The 17,885-nt window shown below is 40.9% G+C and overlaps 1 protein-coding gene across 1 annotated transcript in view; it reads left to right on the forward strand.

Moving 5' to 3' along the window:
* The window catches only part of THADA (THADA armadillo repeat containing), a 3,943,996-nt gene that overhangs the window by 989,812 nt on the left and 2,936,299 nt on the right, over window positions 1-17,885 (forward strand). Inside the window, exon 22 of the mRNA XM_044073699.1 lies at window positions 10,052-10,161. Within this exon, the coding sequence (XP_043929634.1) occupies window positions 10,052-10,161 (110 nt within the window). The remainder of the gene's footprint in view (window positions 1-10,051; window positions 10,162-17,885) is intronic.

Below are 17,885 nucleotides of genomic sequence, written 5' to 3' on the forward strand. Positions count from 1 at the left end.
TGTGAACGAAATAAAGTCCAGTCTAGTACCCTCTCAAGACATGTGCTTTCTGGGTGTGAGACTGAATACAGCAGCCCAGATGGCCTTTTTAACCCCGGACAAACAAAAGAATCTTTCCAGTTACTTCCATCAGCTATCTCTTCAGTCCGGGCTGACTGCAAGGACAGTCCTTCAAGCCTTAGGGTTCATGGCATCTTGTATTCTGGTGCTTCCCAATGCCAAACTGCATATGAGGAAGCTACAATGGTATCTCAAAAATGTATGGACACAGCACTGCCAGGATTTGGACACTGTCATTCAAATAATACCTTGCATTCAAAAGGAATTTTTGTGGTGGGCTCAGGAATGTCACCTAAACAAGGGACTCTCTGTGACCCGGCCAGAGGCGAGTCAGATTCTAACGACAGATGCCTCAGACATTGCTTGGGGAGCTCATCTAAATGGAAAGTGGATACAAGACAAGTGGCCTGCCAGACTACAGCATCTACATATCAACATGAAGGAGATGTTAGCAGTCCAATTTGCATTAATGGCTTTCAAGGAGTTACTTCTTCCAGGGCAGGTGTTGATTCTAACAGACAACACAACTGTCATGTGGTACATCAACAAACAAGGGGGAACACATTCTTACCCATTGTGCAGGCAAGCAATGATTTTATGGGAGACTGCGCTCAGCTTGCAACTAACTCTTCAGGCAAGGTTTCTGCCGGGAGCACAGAACTCCTTAGCAGATGTGTTAAGCAGACAAATCATGGATCCCCACGAGTGGAAACTGGATCTTCATGTATTTCAAAGGTTGACAGTGTCCTGGGGAACTCCAGACATAGATCTGTTCGCTTCTCTACTAAACCAGCAGCTGCCAAAGTTTTGCACAAAGAGGTTACATCACACAGCTTGGAAAGTGGATGCTCTTTCTTTCAGTTGGAAAAATCTTCATGTGTATGCGTTTCCACCTCTGCCTCTTCTTCCAAAGGTGCTTCTAAAGGTCAGACAAGACAAGCCAAGGATGATTTTAATAGCTCCAGATTGGCCTCGGCAGCACTGGTACCCATTACTGAGGAGTCTAGTAAAGAAGCCTCCATGGCCTTTACCCTTGATTCCACACCTGTTGTCTCAGAGAGACGGCCACCTGCTCAATGTCAAGCTTCGCTCTCTTCATCTAACAGCATGGCATATTCTGTTTTGAGAGACAGCCGGTCTCAACTTCCTCAACAGGTTTTAAATGTGATTATGGAAGCTAGAAGACCTAGTACAAGGAAAGTGTATGCAGAAAAATGGAAGAGATTTTTATTTTGGAGTGCAGCAAAGAATTTGGAGATTTCTGAGCCTAATTTGAGTGTGGCTCTTCAATATCTTACTGAGTTATTGGACAAAGGTTTGTCCTTCTCTTCCATTAAGATTCATGCTGCAGCAATTTCAGCTCACTATGATTGTGACCCACCATTGTTTTCGCATCCTTTGTTCAAGCAGTTTCTCAGAGGGGCAAAGAATATAAGACCCCCGTGAGCTCCTACTCCTGCTTGGGATCTCAATTTTGTGTTGGAAAAACTTACTCTACAACCTTTTGAGCCTCGGGTACTGCTGATTTGAAATATTTGTCATGGAAGACTGCTTTTTGTTGGCTATTACTTCTGCAAGAAGGGTTTCTGAGTTGCAGGCCCTTATGGCAGTAGAGCCCTTTCTGATTTTCCATAAGGATAGGGTATCATTACGCACTAATCCTTCCTTTATGCCTAAGGTGGTTTCTAGTGTGGCTTTAAACCAAACTATTCATTTGCCTACTTTCTATGCAGATCCCCAAAATAAAGGGGAAAAGATTTTGCACACTTTAGATGTACATAGGCAGTTGCGTTATTATTTAAGCAGGACTAAGGATTTCAGGCAGTCTCAGCAGTTGTTTGTTTCTTTTGCTTTGAGTTCTCAGGGCAAGCCTGTGTCTAAGCAAACTATTTCTAAGTGGATTGGGTTTTGCATTTCATTTTGTTATTCCCATCATGGCAAGGAGATTCCAGCTGGGATTAGGCCTCATTCCACTAGGGCTACTGCCACTTCAACAGCATTTCTAAGGGGTGGCAACTAAGGATATTTTGGAGGCAGCTACTTGGAGTTCAGTGCATACTTTCTCTAAGCATTACCACCTTCCTCTCTACTCTAAATCTAGGGCTGGTTTTGCCACTGCTATTTTGCAAGGCATGTTGACAGCTCCTGCTTCCTTATGATTTGCCAGCCTCCCTTACCTCTGCTTTGGGATTCTACCCAATGGTTAGGACTGCAGCAATGTGGAATGAAGAACATAGTACAGTTTTGTACCTACCATAAATGTAGATGTTCGAGGATCCACATTGCTGCAGTCCAATTTACCCTCCGCCTTCCCCTCTGTGTTTAGGGGTGGTGGTGTGAGTTGCTATATATTATTGTACATGTGTATATATATATTGTATATAAGTTTGGTGCAGGGCTTTTTGGTGTTTTGGATTGGGCCTTGTCTTTTTAGGGTCTTCTGACATCTGGGGCAAGAAAAGACTGAGGATATGACGTCGGTCATGCGCATTAGTACCCTGACGTCCTGACGTCAGTCTAGTGCGCCTTGACCGACGTCAGCCATATACTTTGGTATTCGGGCCGACTGGACAGCGGACTACCCCCAATGGTTAGGACTGCAGCAATGTGGATCCTCGAACATCTACATTTATGGTAGGTACAAAACTGTACTTTATGAAGCTGCTAAATTTGTATCTGTTTTCCTCTAGATTATATAGGTTGAATTCATGAGTAAGCTGACAATGTAACTTTGAGTTTAAGTTTCTGTTTGGTTATAGTTGGCTTTCTCTAAGTAACTGTCTCAAGTGATGCACCCCATCCAGAGAGCTTCATTTCTCCTATGAGTTTGTTGTTGCACTGGCCCATGATAGTAATAAGTCTAACACTGAGGGCCTTCTACAAACCTTGTGGTTTTATCCTCTCCACCTGTGAAGAATTTATATTCCCTGGACAATCCCACATAGAGGTACATATGTACCCAGTGCCTAGGTAATCCATGATGTTATGCAAAGTATACATAAGCGCAGCTGATTCTCAAGCCATCATTTGATAAATCACTGCCAATTCCATATTGTGAAATATATGGTAGCCTTACGGGCAAATGAGAAGCCAGTAACCACTTGCTCATCTTGGTTGCCAAGCTGAACCTGTAGCAGCTTTTAAACTATTTTTGTTCAAACATAGTCAGCAACAAGTGCAACACATTTAGTGAGTTAATGCCTTCAAGAAGTTCTTAAAAGCTGAGTTAGTAGTCCACTAGCTCCAGAAACAATGTCACTTGTGGCATATCTTTATGCCTAGTTACCATTTTGTCCTCTGCAATGTAAAGCCCATTGTTTTACATTTTTGCCATTCTTTGTGCGTCTTTGCCTCTTCTTATTTTCCTGTCTGCTGCCTAAGTGGCTGGATTCTGTAGACATTAGCTCTGTCTCCATTGTGTTGTATATTTGACAGAACTGAACAATTTCTTGCTCTCTGATCCTGCCTAGAAAAGTAGACCTTGACAGTATGGCCATTGTGCTCTTTTGTTGTAGCTTTCCTTGGGTTACTATCATGGGTTAGCGGAAGTGCTGTTTAAGTAGGAGAGCTAGAACTTTGACAAAGAGCATAACTCTCCATGCATATATATTTTATTAATTGTCTTTTCTTTGGTTTTGTTTTGGGGTGGGAAGGTGGATGATAAAGACATTATGCCTTAGCTGAGTAAATGATACCCTGACTGTTCATTTTTGTCAGTCACATTATGACTTTACTACCTTTAAGTGCCTTAGCTTCTAGCATTAATGATTGGCTTTAGAAATCAGCTGCTTAGTTGTAAAAAGTACAGTTATGTAAGTTCTACTTTCCTATACAGTAAATGTCCCCTACCGCTGACAGTTGACCAAAGCTCAAAGCTCCTCCCCTTCCTGTCTGTGGGTGTGATGGACCAATCACCAGAGAGCACAGGGACTGCCTTTCAGACTCACAGACAGGACCCTTTCAATTTTCTAGGGTCCAGAAGGATGAGAAGATGAAACCACAAGCTTGAGATCACCTGCTGTTTTAAACCAAAAAAACGCACACACACACACACACACACACACACACACACACCAAAAATTGCCACTGAGCATAACTCAACAACATCTCCAACACCAAACTATATACATCCAAAGGGGGGCTACTGGGTGCTGCCTGCAAGGTAGTATATTGTACGAAGATCTACTATTACAGTTAAGTAGGACTAACCCAACTGTACTGTGTTCATCAAGCACACTGCCTTACTGGGACATGAGTAGATTCTTAAAGTTTACCCAGCCTGGGAAGAGGAACCCCTGGTGAAGCATGCCCTGGATTTAGAAAAGGCATCCAGCTTGTAGTGCTTCATAAACATATGGACAGAGAACTAAGTTACTGCCACTAGAATACTTTTGGAGTACATCTCTTTCCAGTAAGCCATTGAGGAGGAAAAGTCTGTCATGCAGTGTGACTGTAAATTGACTGGATTCACCTTGCCACAGTGGTTGTAACAAAAAAGAATATCAGAGGACAACCCGCGTGCAATGGTTTGCTTATAGACAATATGCAGTGGTTTGCTCAGAGACAGGTTGACCCTTCTTTGTCCTTGTGTACGAAATAAAAAAAATGTCTCAACCTTCATGAAGAGTTTCATTCTGTCAAGGTAGTACCTGAGATGCCAGTACACATCTACAGTATGAAATATCCTCTCTCCCTTATTCTTAGGTTCTAGAAGGAACACAGGGAGTTAAATAGACTTATTGAGACCACTTTTGGCTTGAAAGAGTGGTTAGTGTGTAACACAATCCTAATTCTGTGAAAAATCAGTTAAGATTGTCCCACCATGAGAGTTTGCAGGTCAGAGGCTCATCCTGCAGATGTCAAAACATTAAGCAAAACAGTTTTCCATGTTAAGAACTTCAGATCAGCCTAAGCGGAAGATTTGGAAGTGTTAAGGCCAATTTTTCCAGAACGTTGGTGAGATCCCACTGAGGAGGAATTTGGTTGTGAGGGGGTCTTGTATGCAATACTCCTTTCAAGAACAGTTTTATCCAAAAAGAAGAAAGAGGAGTATCCATTGGCAGACAAGCAGAGATGGCTGCTAAATGCACCTTAATGGACGCATATGATAAGGCATCCTGAAGTAGCTCTCACAAATATTTCAAAACCAGAGGGATGCTAATATCAAGGGACCCTATGTTCCCATGTAAGGCACCACACAGGAAATCCTATTCATTTGTAAACATAAGATTTTCTAGTAACAGTTTTTTGGCCTTCTTGAAAACATGCTCTACATCCTCATGAAATAAGTGCCTAAACTGAGTCAAATTGTAGTTGCCCTAAATTGGGGTGCACCAGTCAGCCATGAGACTGTGTGAGCAAATCCAGAGGGTGAGGAAGTCTGTGGTACTTGCCCTTGGCCAATACCAATAAAAGAGAGAACCAAGATTGCTTGGGCCAGTAGAGGGTCACCACAATCATTTTTGGCACTTCTTTCTTTTTGAATGTAGAGAAGTGTCTTGTGAATCAGTGGAGAGGGTGGAAATGCATACGGGAACATTCCTGTACAAGGGAAAGAGAATTCATCTGTCCTCCAAACATGGCTGCAAGGATGTCTGGAACAACATTTCTCTAGCAGTTTGTTTTTAAAGGAGATGAACATATCTATTTGAGGCATTCCCCACATTTGGACTGTATCCTGGCACACCACTGCCTTGAGCTGCCACTCATGTGGGTCTGCTCAGGATCTGGGTAGTCCATCTGCCACAACGTTTTGCTCTGATGGGATGTATGATGCTTGTAGAGTTAGGGAATGTGTAAAGCCAGCTCCCAGGCCATCATTGCCAACTAGTTCAGAAGATATGTCCCTGTACCCCCTTGTTTGTTGAGGTACTGTGGTGCTGCCCATAACCACCAGAAGAGGACCCAGAGTCCGTAGGTGGTAAAGAACATTCAAGGCATGGATCACTGCCAACATTTCCTTGATATTGATGCGCTCATTTGCATCCTTGGGCCCTCAAGTGGCCTGCACTTGCACTCCCATTTGACACTGCTCCCCAAGTGAAGCTAGACAAATCTGTCTGGACCAGTTGTGCCAGAACTAGAAGGTAGAAGGGAAATCATGGATTGATACTCATCTGGGTTTTCCACCACTCTAACTCTTGTCTGATGAATGGCAGCACCAGAAACTGAGATTCCAGAGAATGTAGGTACTTGGGAGATTGTTGGTGGTATCATGAGAACCTTAAATGCTATAAGTCTAGGAATATTTAGGAATTCTTTTGCTGAGGTGAAGTTCCTCCTGGAGGATTCCCAAAACATCATTTGGTAAGACAGGAACTTGTCTTTGGGAGGAAAGGCCATTCTTTTGTTGGAGTTGATTAAGCACCCCATAAAGACAAGTCTTTGTAAGGATTTTAGGCATGTGATCTGAACATTCAACTTGTACCCTAGCTAGGAGAGTAAAGGTTCAGACCTTCTCTAAACACCTAGATACAGACTCTGTACAGATCAAGTCGTCCACATAAGGAAAGATGTGAATGCCAAGAGTCCAGCAGTAAGCAACTACCAGAGCTAGTTATTTGATAAACCCTCATGGTGCAGTGGATAGTCCATAGGGCATTGCAGTGAACTTAAGAGTGAACCAGACAAAACAAACCTTAGATACCTCTAGAAATGATGAAGAACGGGGTTATGGTGATACCTATCCTCTGTGAAGTAGTGGTTTGGCAAAAGAGGAAGCACTGTCTGCAGGGTAAGCAACATCATAAGGGTATTCAGAAAGAAAAGGTTCAACACTGGTTTCTATGACAACTCTCTTTTGGGAACCTGAAAAATTCTGCAGTAGAAACCTTTCATCCTCGCTGAAGGAAGGACCAGTTCTATGATCCTTGAGTGCAGCATTTGGTGGAGTATAGGCTGTTCCGGTGTGTGAGGAGATACCCCCTTGAACTGCGGCAGATGTTCCTTCCACTGCCACCCTATAACTGCTGCCAGCAATGGTGAGCACCCATTTACAGGAAACTACTGAGGGTCAGGCTGCCTTCATGAGAGATAACATTTGAGATAAGGCACCCAGAGGGAGACTTGGAAAAGACTGGTGCTGTGCCTCTGCATAGTCATAGGTTGAAAAGGGGGTTGTTTTTTGGGAAAGGAATCCTTCTTGTTAGGTTTGGTGAAGTTCTCATCCTTTCATTTCCTTTTTGTGCCTTGGCTTTTTTTCGGCTGCAACTTTTGTTTGTTTTGCCACCAGAAATTATCCTGCTTAATGGAGGTAAACTTGAGAATATGGAACATTTTACATGCCCTTTTCATCAGTTTACATCTATCACTGTTTAAGGATATGATTAGTTGCTTTACGAAACACACAGTCAGAATCAAGTAGAGCATTTATAATCTCATTTTTAACTCCTCAGAAAACATGTGACTTTAGCCAAACATACCTCCTTATCACCACAGACGTCACTGCATTTCTAGAAACAGTATCGACCCCTATTAGTGCACATGGTATCGGAGTCCATTAAGTCGGGGGCAAAAAAAATAGCCAGATCAATACCAAGTACTGGCTGCACAGTCAGCCCAGTAAAAAATGGACAAATCGCAATATTCTCCCTCTAAATAGCAATCTGAAGTCTATTTCTGTAGGGTTACTATTCTGAATCTTGCACTGAATAAAAATATAGAAACTTTGGTAACACAGTCCAAAGCACAAAGTACATGCTCAGAAGTCCCCTAATTTTGTTAAACAGCCTAGTTTCAGTCAAAATAAGAAGGTACAGCCTAAAACAGTGTTAAAGAAATAAGTAATAAACTGTTGAAAAATTCCTGTCAGAACTGTGTAGCCTTCAAAATGGCATGAAAATCCCAGTGAAAAAAAATTAAAATTAAAACTGTTCAGTCATGTCAAATAACTATAACTGCAAAGAAAAATCTGTAATATTATTAAGTTTTCCAGTTAAAACTTCCAAATGAAGCTTTTAATCAACAGCATGGACCTTACTGTGCTAGTCAAAGTAAAAACAGAAGCATGTGAAATTTCTGATGAGAAAAAAAGCAGCAGAATGTACTGTTCAGGCACTGATACAAAATATCAGAGGAAGGAAGTAAAACTCAAAATGGTTTCTTATATGAGCTCCGCAACTGAAAAATCCAGACTAGGAACTGCGACACTGGAAAACTGAAAGGGGTTCTGTCTGTCGGTCTGAAAGCTAGTCCCTGTCCTGTCAGGTCATTGGTCCATCATCCATCACACCCTTAGGTAGGGGGAGGAGTTCTGATCTTTGGTAGACTGGCAGAGGTAGTGCAGCAGGGCACTACTACTCAAGTCAGTTAAAAATTGGCAGCGCGTTATTGCCTCAAAGATGGACCTTAACAATGAACTTTCCAGTCCTTGGGCTGTTGGACAACCAACTGTTTGTCTGATAAAATGCTGGAAATAGCAGTACGATTTGAGAACCGGTTAAATAACAAAAGGAGAGCAGTGTGGGTTAAAGGGAAAAAAGTACCTACCTTGGGAACATTTTAGTACTCAGTGGATAATGATGCTTGCTCTTGTTCATTTTCTACCTGTATATATTGATTTAAAAATTGAACAGTTGCACTATATTTTCAGTGGAATTCCATGTAAAAAAAAAACACGATGACCGTCATTAAATTGTTTTTAGGGACTTGGAGAATTTTGGGAATTGTATACCAGCTTGTACAGCAACTTCTAGAATGTAGCCCTACCAGGAGACTGCATGTTTGTGGCTTTTCAGTACAGGAAGGAAAAAACTGAAATGATGAGATTAAGCAAAAAAAAAAAAAAAAGGTAACTGTGAAGTTTGGAAAAAATTAACAAAATTTACAACATAAAAAACATAATTTTTTGTTTGTATTTTCACATTTCTTTGCGCAAAATTATCTTTTAATTCTACATTATAGTGTGTATGGTGTTAGTCCCGATTGTTCCCTTGCTTGTGTATACTAGTCTAGAGTTCACAAATTACTGATGTTCTTTTTTACTCCCAACTCCCATCAGACTTGCTTTACCCACTTTGCCCAAACATTCGATCCGGGACAAAAGGCAGGCATCTGTGGGCTAGGCAACTGTTCTGAAACCCATTTATTTCTGCCTGGGCAGCCTCATCTGTGGATTCATTCCCTTGTGATGAGAGTCATGTGATACTGAGCCAACTTTTAGGTCCAGTGAAGCAACATGTCTATCCCCAAGTGGAGCTTCCTGTCACTGCAGCTCTGCAAGCACCATTACTGTTGCCCTGCCACTGGGGTATGTTTCTGCAAGCCCACTAAGATTTATGCTGATGCACATGCTCAGCCTTTCATGCTGCACAGATGTGACACCTAGTGCTCCTACTTGGTGTCATTCAAATAGCATGCCAGAACTCTCAAGAAGAGTGAGCTAGAAAGGGACACTTAATCCCATGCCCCACTGCCAAGCTGCTAATCAGATTCAGGTCACCTGGGCTGTTGTCAGGACTTAAACATTACTCTGCAGTTGAGGTGCCAAATGTGTGATTGTCATGGGTTTTTTAGCTGCAAAAGGGGTTGCCAACACAGTGTGTTGTTGACATATACACTCTGGGGTCATGCACTACGTACGGGGCTTGACTGTGTTGTAAACATTTAACTTCCTGGTTTGTGGAATAGTGACATTTCATGATTCTGTTTTTAAATGTATCAGAATATTAATATAGTGGAATTTCAGACGTCACATAACTGTAAAGTCAATTAAAAGCACCTTGAAATATAAATTTGCATTAATCCTGAAGGTACAACTGTAGTAGCATAGATTACTTCAAAAAATGTCCATTTGCTTCAGGTCATACGTAAGTGGACCTCTCACAGCAGTGAACAGCACGTGCATTAAAACGAAATGCATGGTTGCTGCTTTCTTTTTAGTAGTGTCTTCTTTTATTGAGTCTTGGCAGAAGCAATCACAGCTCCTAATTGCATATGCCCTTTTTTCAGTGATGGTGAATATATTAATTATTTTTTTATCGTTCTCTTTTAGGTCAAGGACATTGGACAGTACTTCAAATTTCAGCTGTTGCAGTCCAGACATAGAGGTGCATTTGAATTAGCATATGTTGGCTTTATAAAGCTAATCGGAATGCTTACAAGGTAAAATAGCCAAAGTCTGACAACTTCTAATGTATTTCAGTGCTAATCATATACAGTGAATCGCAAGTTTTCAATTTACAATATTTTCCTTTACAGTGTAGGATCTCTGAGGCTATCCTATAAACAGTCATAGCGGAAATGGATCATCAAGTGTGTCTGCATTATTTGGTGGGTGTTTCTATCTCATTTTTTAAAGGAGACCACTTGATATTTATTTGGCTACAGGTGCTTGATTATAATTTTGACCCACTTTTATGTGTCCAAACTGATATATTTCATATGGAATTACAAGATTTTGTAGGACAAGCCAGTTCTTCCACCAGTACAAAATAGACTCTATGATGGCTACACGCTGAGTAACACCTTAATTTCAGTTCTCCCAATGTAAAAACAGAAACCCAGAAGAGAGAGCCATTTAATTTGTCTTTCTGGATACATTTCAGTTACTGGCTAATAAGTGTACTGCCTTGATGCCAGAAAAGAAGAAATTTTGAGAATCTGAAAGAAAATTAACCACAGAAGATGAGGAGAAAACACTGTCTAGAAAGAATCCTGCATCTGTTCAGTAAAAAGCTGTTCAAGCGCCAGCTTTCGTACAAGACATGATTTCCAGTAGTATAGAAGAAAAAAGTAGTTACAGTAAACTCTCAGTTAACCCGGAACTCAAGCAACCAGAAAAAAAAATCAAATGCATTCAGTACAATTTTCATGTGTTGCACTGTTTCCACCCCCACAGAAACATATCTTACATTTTTAGATTTTTAGAGTTTTAAAAAGGAAGCTAGGAATAAATTCCCTCTCTCCCCAACCTATGAACAAGTCAAACCAAACAAATAGTATAGGGTACAATATTAGTCAGGCCTGTTTTTAATAGTAACTTTCAAGCAACCAGAAACTACAGTTATCTGGCATCTACCAATCCCCACGGGTGCCAGTTAACCGAGAATTTACTGTAGTTGTGCTCAGAGCTGATTAAAATAAATGAAGTACTGAAGAAGTATATCAACTTAAATAACAAAAGTCTGGAAAAAATGGAAGACACTTTAAAACGATATTCAGATGAACTGATACAACAGCAAAAATTAGTGGTTGAAATGAAGAAAAGGTTGGCTGAGTTTGAGACTGTTCAAGAAAAGACGTTTCAAAACAATGGTAGAGTTAGAAGACCGAGCATGTATAGAAAACATGAAACTTTCTTTTGTTCCAGGGAAATTGGAAGGAACAGACTGTATTAATTTTATATCTCCATCTGTGTTGCTGAACTGATGACTGTATTAATTTTATGAAAGCACAACTGGTTTTCACAGCAGAAGCAGGTAATTCAAATAGCACACCTCATGTATACTCCAAACCTGTCACTGAGAAAGCAGATGAGACCTGTAGTAGTAAAGATGCAATCATACTAGAAGAAAAAGATGATTCTGAAAAAAAGGGGCATAAGGACAAAGCACTAAAAGTTGGAGACAGTAAAGTGTTTGCGTAAAATGATTACTTACTTTACACCAGGCAGAAGAGGAGTAAATTTATTCCTGAAGTCAGGGAATGTCGAGAGGCAGCTGTGAGATTAAAGCTGCTGTAACCAACTATTTTCAGAATAATTTTTTCTTGGAAGGTCAAAGTCCTTTTTTGATGCAGAACACGGCAAGACGGGATGACAAAAGTTTGTCTAACAAAAAGTGAGCTATCAAACAGAAGAGGACTCTGCTTCTTATTCTTATGATAATAAATCTCTTAGAGAGACTATGCCAGTGAAACCTTTTGCAATGTTCTAAAGGAAAAAGCTTGGAAGACAGGATTCTGCTGCTTCTTCTGATAGTAAAGAGCAGTATGCCAATGAAACTTTTTCCAGTGTTCCAAAGGGGAAAGTTTGAGATGCAGAAAAGCACAGGAGTTGACTAGAAGAACTAGGAGTATGTTAAAAATGAACCAGGGATTGGAGTTGGGAGATAGAGATCAATGTGGAGAAAACCAGTAACTTGGAAATTAGTGAATAAATGAGGGATTATAAAGCATCAGTTGTATTTGTGGAGTACAGTGGAATAAGAAAACCTGGAAATATTGGACTTCTTTGACTTTGTTAAACTTGTAGAGGATTCCAAAGCATATGCCCTACTTCATGTCATTAATGTCTGGAAAAACATTAAGGAAAGAAAGAGGTGATTGTGAATAAAGCAATTTTTTCTTGACAGTATTTTTGTAAAACATGACATATACTGCATGTTATATAGTGAAGCATTTTCAGTTATTTTTGTTTGTTATAGGGATACTAAAATAAGCAGATGCCCTTTTTTCCTCCACCTTTCTTTCTTGTTTAGTTTTAAGAAATGTAGACAATGCAGTGTAAAAAGAGAAGAAAGTCTGGACAAAAGCATGGTTAAGATAGTAAGCTGTAATCTTAGCTTGTTGTGAGACAGGGGTCATAAAAGTATGAAGAACATGACATAAAGCTGATATGCCTTTTCTTACTTTTGCATAGAAGAATGATTGGATTAAAGCTCTTGGCTTGATCTAACAACAAATTTTAAGTGGAAGCAAGTAAATAAAAAGAACATTGAATGTAATGAAAAGTTTTCCTTTAGCAAATACACGTTCACTGTGCAACATAAGAAGCTTGTAGCAGAAGGGAACTGTGCATCTGGTTCTCTTGCTTCTGTGGAGACTATCTGATAAGAGGGCAATAAAGACAAGAATACTCTTTTTTTCAATGGCTAAAGGTTATTTTTTTCTGAAAGCATTCAAGTTGTTTTCTGCATCTTGAAGAGAAATAAAGATAAGACAAAAATGGACAGCACTTCGTGTAAGTAAAAGCACAGGCTTTGCCATGCATCTTAGCATGGATAACCTTCATTACAAGTCAAAGTTTGTGAGTATAGTTGAAAATATGGGACATTTGTTTTTATTAGGAGGGTTAAAATGTATCATTTGAAGATATAAGTAGTTTTGTGCATTTGTTTTAAGTTAATAAGTTATGGCGGTGTTCTGATGGTGTTTTTTATGACAGTTTTCATAAAACAAAAAGTCTTTTAAAATGTGACATAGATTCAAATGGATTTGACAAGAAACAACTGTATAAAAGATCAATCTGCCAAGCATTTGTTGCAGCTTTTGTGTTACATGCATACACTAGACATTTAAAAAGCTATTGTACATATTGGGGGGAGGGGGATAATAACTTCTTATCATAATGGCAGCACTTTCCTTGTTGTCTTTAAATGTGAATGATCTCACAGGTATACAAAACAGAAGAGTAATGAGCTATATTAAGAAATGCAGATTGCAAATAGTTGTGCTACAGGAGACACATTTTGAAAGAACTGAGCATGTGAATCTGATAAGGAAAGGATTTCAGGATTTTTATTTATTTATTTATTTACATTTGTTGACTGGGAGTGTCCGACTGGACGTAGGTCCATTTTCAGCAGAGGCCCGGGGAGAAAAAGCTCCACAGTTGAAATATACAGACAGTAGTTACATTTGATTTACATAGCGATTAACAATTTGATTAACATAGCAATTAATTACAAACATAGTTACAGATGAATATAGTACATCAGTAGACAACTAGAATCTTTATCTGCGAAGTACATAACAGACATTAACAATTGTTGCAATAAGAAGTTTCTGCTGTATAATAAGTAGTAGGCTTATGAGCATCCGAGCTTGCTATAATCAAGGTAGTTAGTGGGGTGGAAAGAAAGGTAGTGGTTGAATAGGGTGGGTATTAGAGTGGGAGTTGCAAGGGCATAGCCAGCATGTTTTTAGGTGCGCTTTTAGTAAAGTTTTGAAGTGGGTGCATGATGGTACGGAGGTAATTGTGGGTGGGAGGGAGTTCCATAATTTGGCTATGGCGCAAGAGAATAGTGCTTCACCAGCAGTGTTATTGGCTTTAGTGATCTGCAAGTGATTTGTGTTGCTGGATCTTAGTGCTCTGGTGGTGCGATAGGGTTGGAGTAGATTCTGGAGGGATGGGACATTTAGTGGATGGTTAACTAGTCTGTGGGCGAGTGTGAGTTGATACAATTGAAGGAGATGAGGGAGTTCAAGCCAGCCCAGTTCAGCAAGTGAGAGACAGTGGTGACTATGTTAGGATGCCCCTGTGGCGAATTTGGCGATTTTGTTGTAGCATGGATGGTTATTCAGTGGAAAATCTGGGACAAAGGAAAAGTAGAGCTCTTATATTAATTACTAGAGGAGCTCCAGTAATGATAAGAGGAAAAAGATTTGTGGTAGTGAAGGTCTACTGGCAAGGTAGGAGGATTACTCTGGCATGTATTTGTATTCTGCCTAAAACTGCTACAGTGGAGCTTAAGAAAATGCATGGAGAAATAATCAGCTTTCAGCAGGGACTATTTCTTATATGTGGCAACTGGAATTTGATTTGCAGTAGTGAGGATGTATTTGGGGGGCCTAGAAGGGAAAATATAACAAAAGAGAGTAAATGTTTGAAGACATTTGTGAAACTATTCATTATGGAAGATGTGAATTTAGTAGTAAGAGCTAGAAGAGAATTTATATATTATTCCCCAAGGTATAAAAACTTGGTAGACTAGACAGAAGTTATATTTGACAGGAATATGTGCATTTAATTGAAAGTTTTGATATGCATCCAATAACTATTTCAGATCAAGCAACAATAATATCTAAAATAAAAATGCAGGGGAATGAAATAAAAATGAACACTAACATTTCCCCACTTATCTGTTAAAAAGAAAGGAATGTAAGGTAGTGGAAATTATTCGGGAGCAAATAGGGAAGATAGAAATTTCTTCAGAACATTTAGCTAGGGAGAGATATAAAATAAAAGTGGAGCTTAAAATAGTGTAGAAATAAAAGAAAAAGAGAGATGGTTAAGAAGTGACCGGGATTCTGTAGAGGGTACCTCCCTGGACTATATGAAGAGAGACATGATTGAGCTCTCAGAGTATGCGTCCCAGGTAGGTATGACCCTAGCCCTAAGCAGCATCCTGCCTTCACCATGAGTGATGACACAATACCAACAAAAATTAATTACAATACCACAAAAAATAATTGACTTCAACAATTGGCTTAGTTTCTGTTGTCTTTCCAAGGGGATCCAATAACTGTCTGCCTGGGATGACATGGTCGACAGGCCTTGATGCTTTGCCAGAGATGGCCTCCACCTTTCACCCTTGGGATTCCAGATCCTGGCCAAGGCTGTTGCCTCCCCCATTGTGCCTTTTTAGGTTATGCCCCAAAGACAAATCTTCCAACATAAAAGATCTGTCAAAAAGCAAATTGAAGGTCATGCTGCTTACCAGTAGGAGCCTTATCCTGAAAATGCACTCACTGGAGGCTCTCCTCACACTGGAAGATGCCGATGTCTGTGCGGTCACAGAAACTTGGTTTAGGGCTGCAGAGAGTACCCCTGCCTTACCAGGTTATACCTCATTCCACACATTCTGACCCCAAAATGACATCTGGATGACTAAGGGTGGTGGAGTCTCTATCTTCATTAAGGGCAGGCACACCTCCAGAATGGTTTGCCAGCATTAAGCAGTGGAATTCTCCAGGTGCAGCTGACAGTTGGGTAAGATACCCATCCAATTTATAGCCAGCTATACACCCCCCCCTCCATGACTCAGGGCACCCACTCCTCCTACCTGGACCTACTTGACTCCATCAAGGTACCCCCTAATATCCTGATCCTTGGTGACTTCAACTACCCCACCATAGACTGGGTGAACTATTCCTGCACTAATGCACTCGACCAACAATTCCTTGGCTTCATTAATTCTAATGCACTAGACCAGCTTGTCTCATCCCCCACAAGTCGAGATAACATTCTGGACTTGGTTCTCACTAACATGGTGAGATCAGATCATCAGTCTGTCTCATTCGAAGTTTCTATCTCATCTCCAACCCAACCAGTCATAACCAAGCTAAAACCTTCTCAAAAGCTGACTACAACCTCCTAAGGGAGAGTATCAGTACCTTCACACCACCGCCCCGCTCAGGGGATGCAGACAACTATGCTGAACAGTACCCAGTACAACTGCATGGATTCAGCCATACCCAAAAGAATTAAAACCTGCTCCTCAAGGAAACAAAACCTGTCTGGTGGACATCCTCTATCAACAGGCTTTACAACACTGTTGTCCAAGGGTAAAAAGGAACAGATTCCAAACTGGAAAAACTCCCTCCTCAGACTCAACAAGCAGATTAGATCACTAGTGAAAACCTCCAAAGCCAATTATGAATTGAAACTAGCCTCCAAAACAAAGGTGAAACCACAAAGCCTTCTTCAGTTACATCAGGAACCTCCAAGACAAAGCCCAGGTTTGTTCCGAATTAGTACTTAACGGTACCACTTACACTGATCCTGTTAACTTAGCCAACCTACTAGCAGATAGGTTCAGCCCAAACTTCACCCCCTGCCCCCCCAAAGGCCTATTCGACATCCCCAATACTTGCCTTGCACCTCACATCTCCATAGATCAAATGTTAAATGCCCTATCCAAGGCAAAGAACATAGCTTTCATGGGACCTGATAGTATCCCAGGCTGTATTCTGCACCATCTCTAGCAAGAACTAGCTTCATCTTTGAGCACCCTATTCAACCACAGCCTAAGTACAAGCTTCATTCCAGCATAGTGGAGAACTGCTATTGTGATCTCCTTGCACAAATGTGGTGCCACTACTGACCCTGGAAACTTTTGCCCCATTAACTTGACAAGTCTGATCTGTAAAGCCATGAAGCATATTGTTATGGATCTCATAAACAAGGATGTGGGAGTCTCCAAGCACTTGACCCCACCCAGTTTCGATTTGTCAAGTTTTCAGGGTCACTAGTAGCACCACCTTTGTGGAAGGGGATGACAATAGCAGTTCTCCACTATGCTGAAATGAAACCTGTACTTGGCTTGTTGATCCTGGTTGACTTCTTTGAGACTGTCACCAAGGCCCTGGATGAGGGAAAGTCAGTACATACAACTTTCCTTGACTTGGCCAAGGGCTTTGACACAATACTCCACTCGGGCATCATCGAAAACCTAACACATTTTGTCTTAAATCCCTGTCTCATCAGATGGGTGGCCAACTGCCTCACCAATAGGACCCAGAAGGTCAAAACAGGTGCATCCACCTCCAGCAGTAGACCTGTCACTACTGGTGTTCCCTAGGGATCTGTCCTGGGACCCCTACTGTTTGGCATTTACTTCTCAGATGTCCAGGCGAAGACAAAAAGCCTGTGGCTGACCAAGTTTGCAGATGACCATACGTTGGGTGCTATCATTGACTCCCCAGATGATGTTAACATACTGCAAGAGGGTCTCAGAGCAACAAATCACTGGTGCCAAAGTCATGGCCTTAAGTTAAATGCAAAAAAATGTATCCTCATACCATCTGGCAAAAAAACGGCCCCTACTGATTACCACATCAACGCAACCCCTAAGCACACAACCTGCGGTGAGAGACCTGGGTACACATGTTGACAACAATCTCACATTTGACCATCATGTAGTGGCAGTGATCAGAAAAGTCTTTTGCATGGTTTGTCTCATAAGCAAAGAGATTACATCCAGAAAAAAGGAAGTTATTACCTCTCTGTACTCTTCCCTCATTAGTCCAGCAATTGAGTACAATACCCCATTTGATATGTACCTCTCCAAACACCTGCACCAACTGGAAAGGTCACAGAAATACCTCACAAAGAGAATCCATGGCCTCCAACACCTGTCCTATGCGGACAGTCTCAAATCACTATC

This window comes from Protopterus annectens, chromosome 6.part0 (genome assembly GCF_019279795.1).
Source record: "Protopterus annectens isolate FY-2018-M chromosome 6.part0, PAN1.0, whole genome shotgun sequence".
Taxonomy (NCBI): domain Eukaryota; kingdom Metazoa; phylum Chordata; order Ceratodontiformes; family Protopteridae; genus Protopterus; species Protopterus annectens.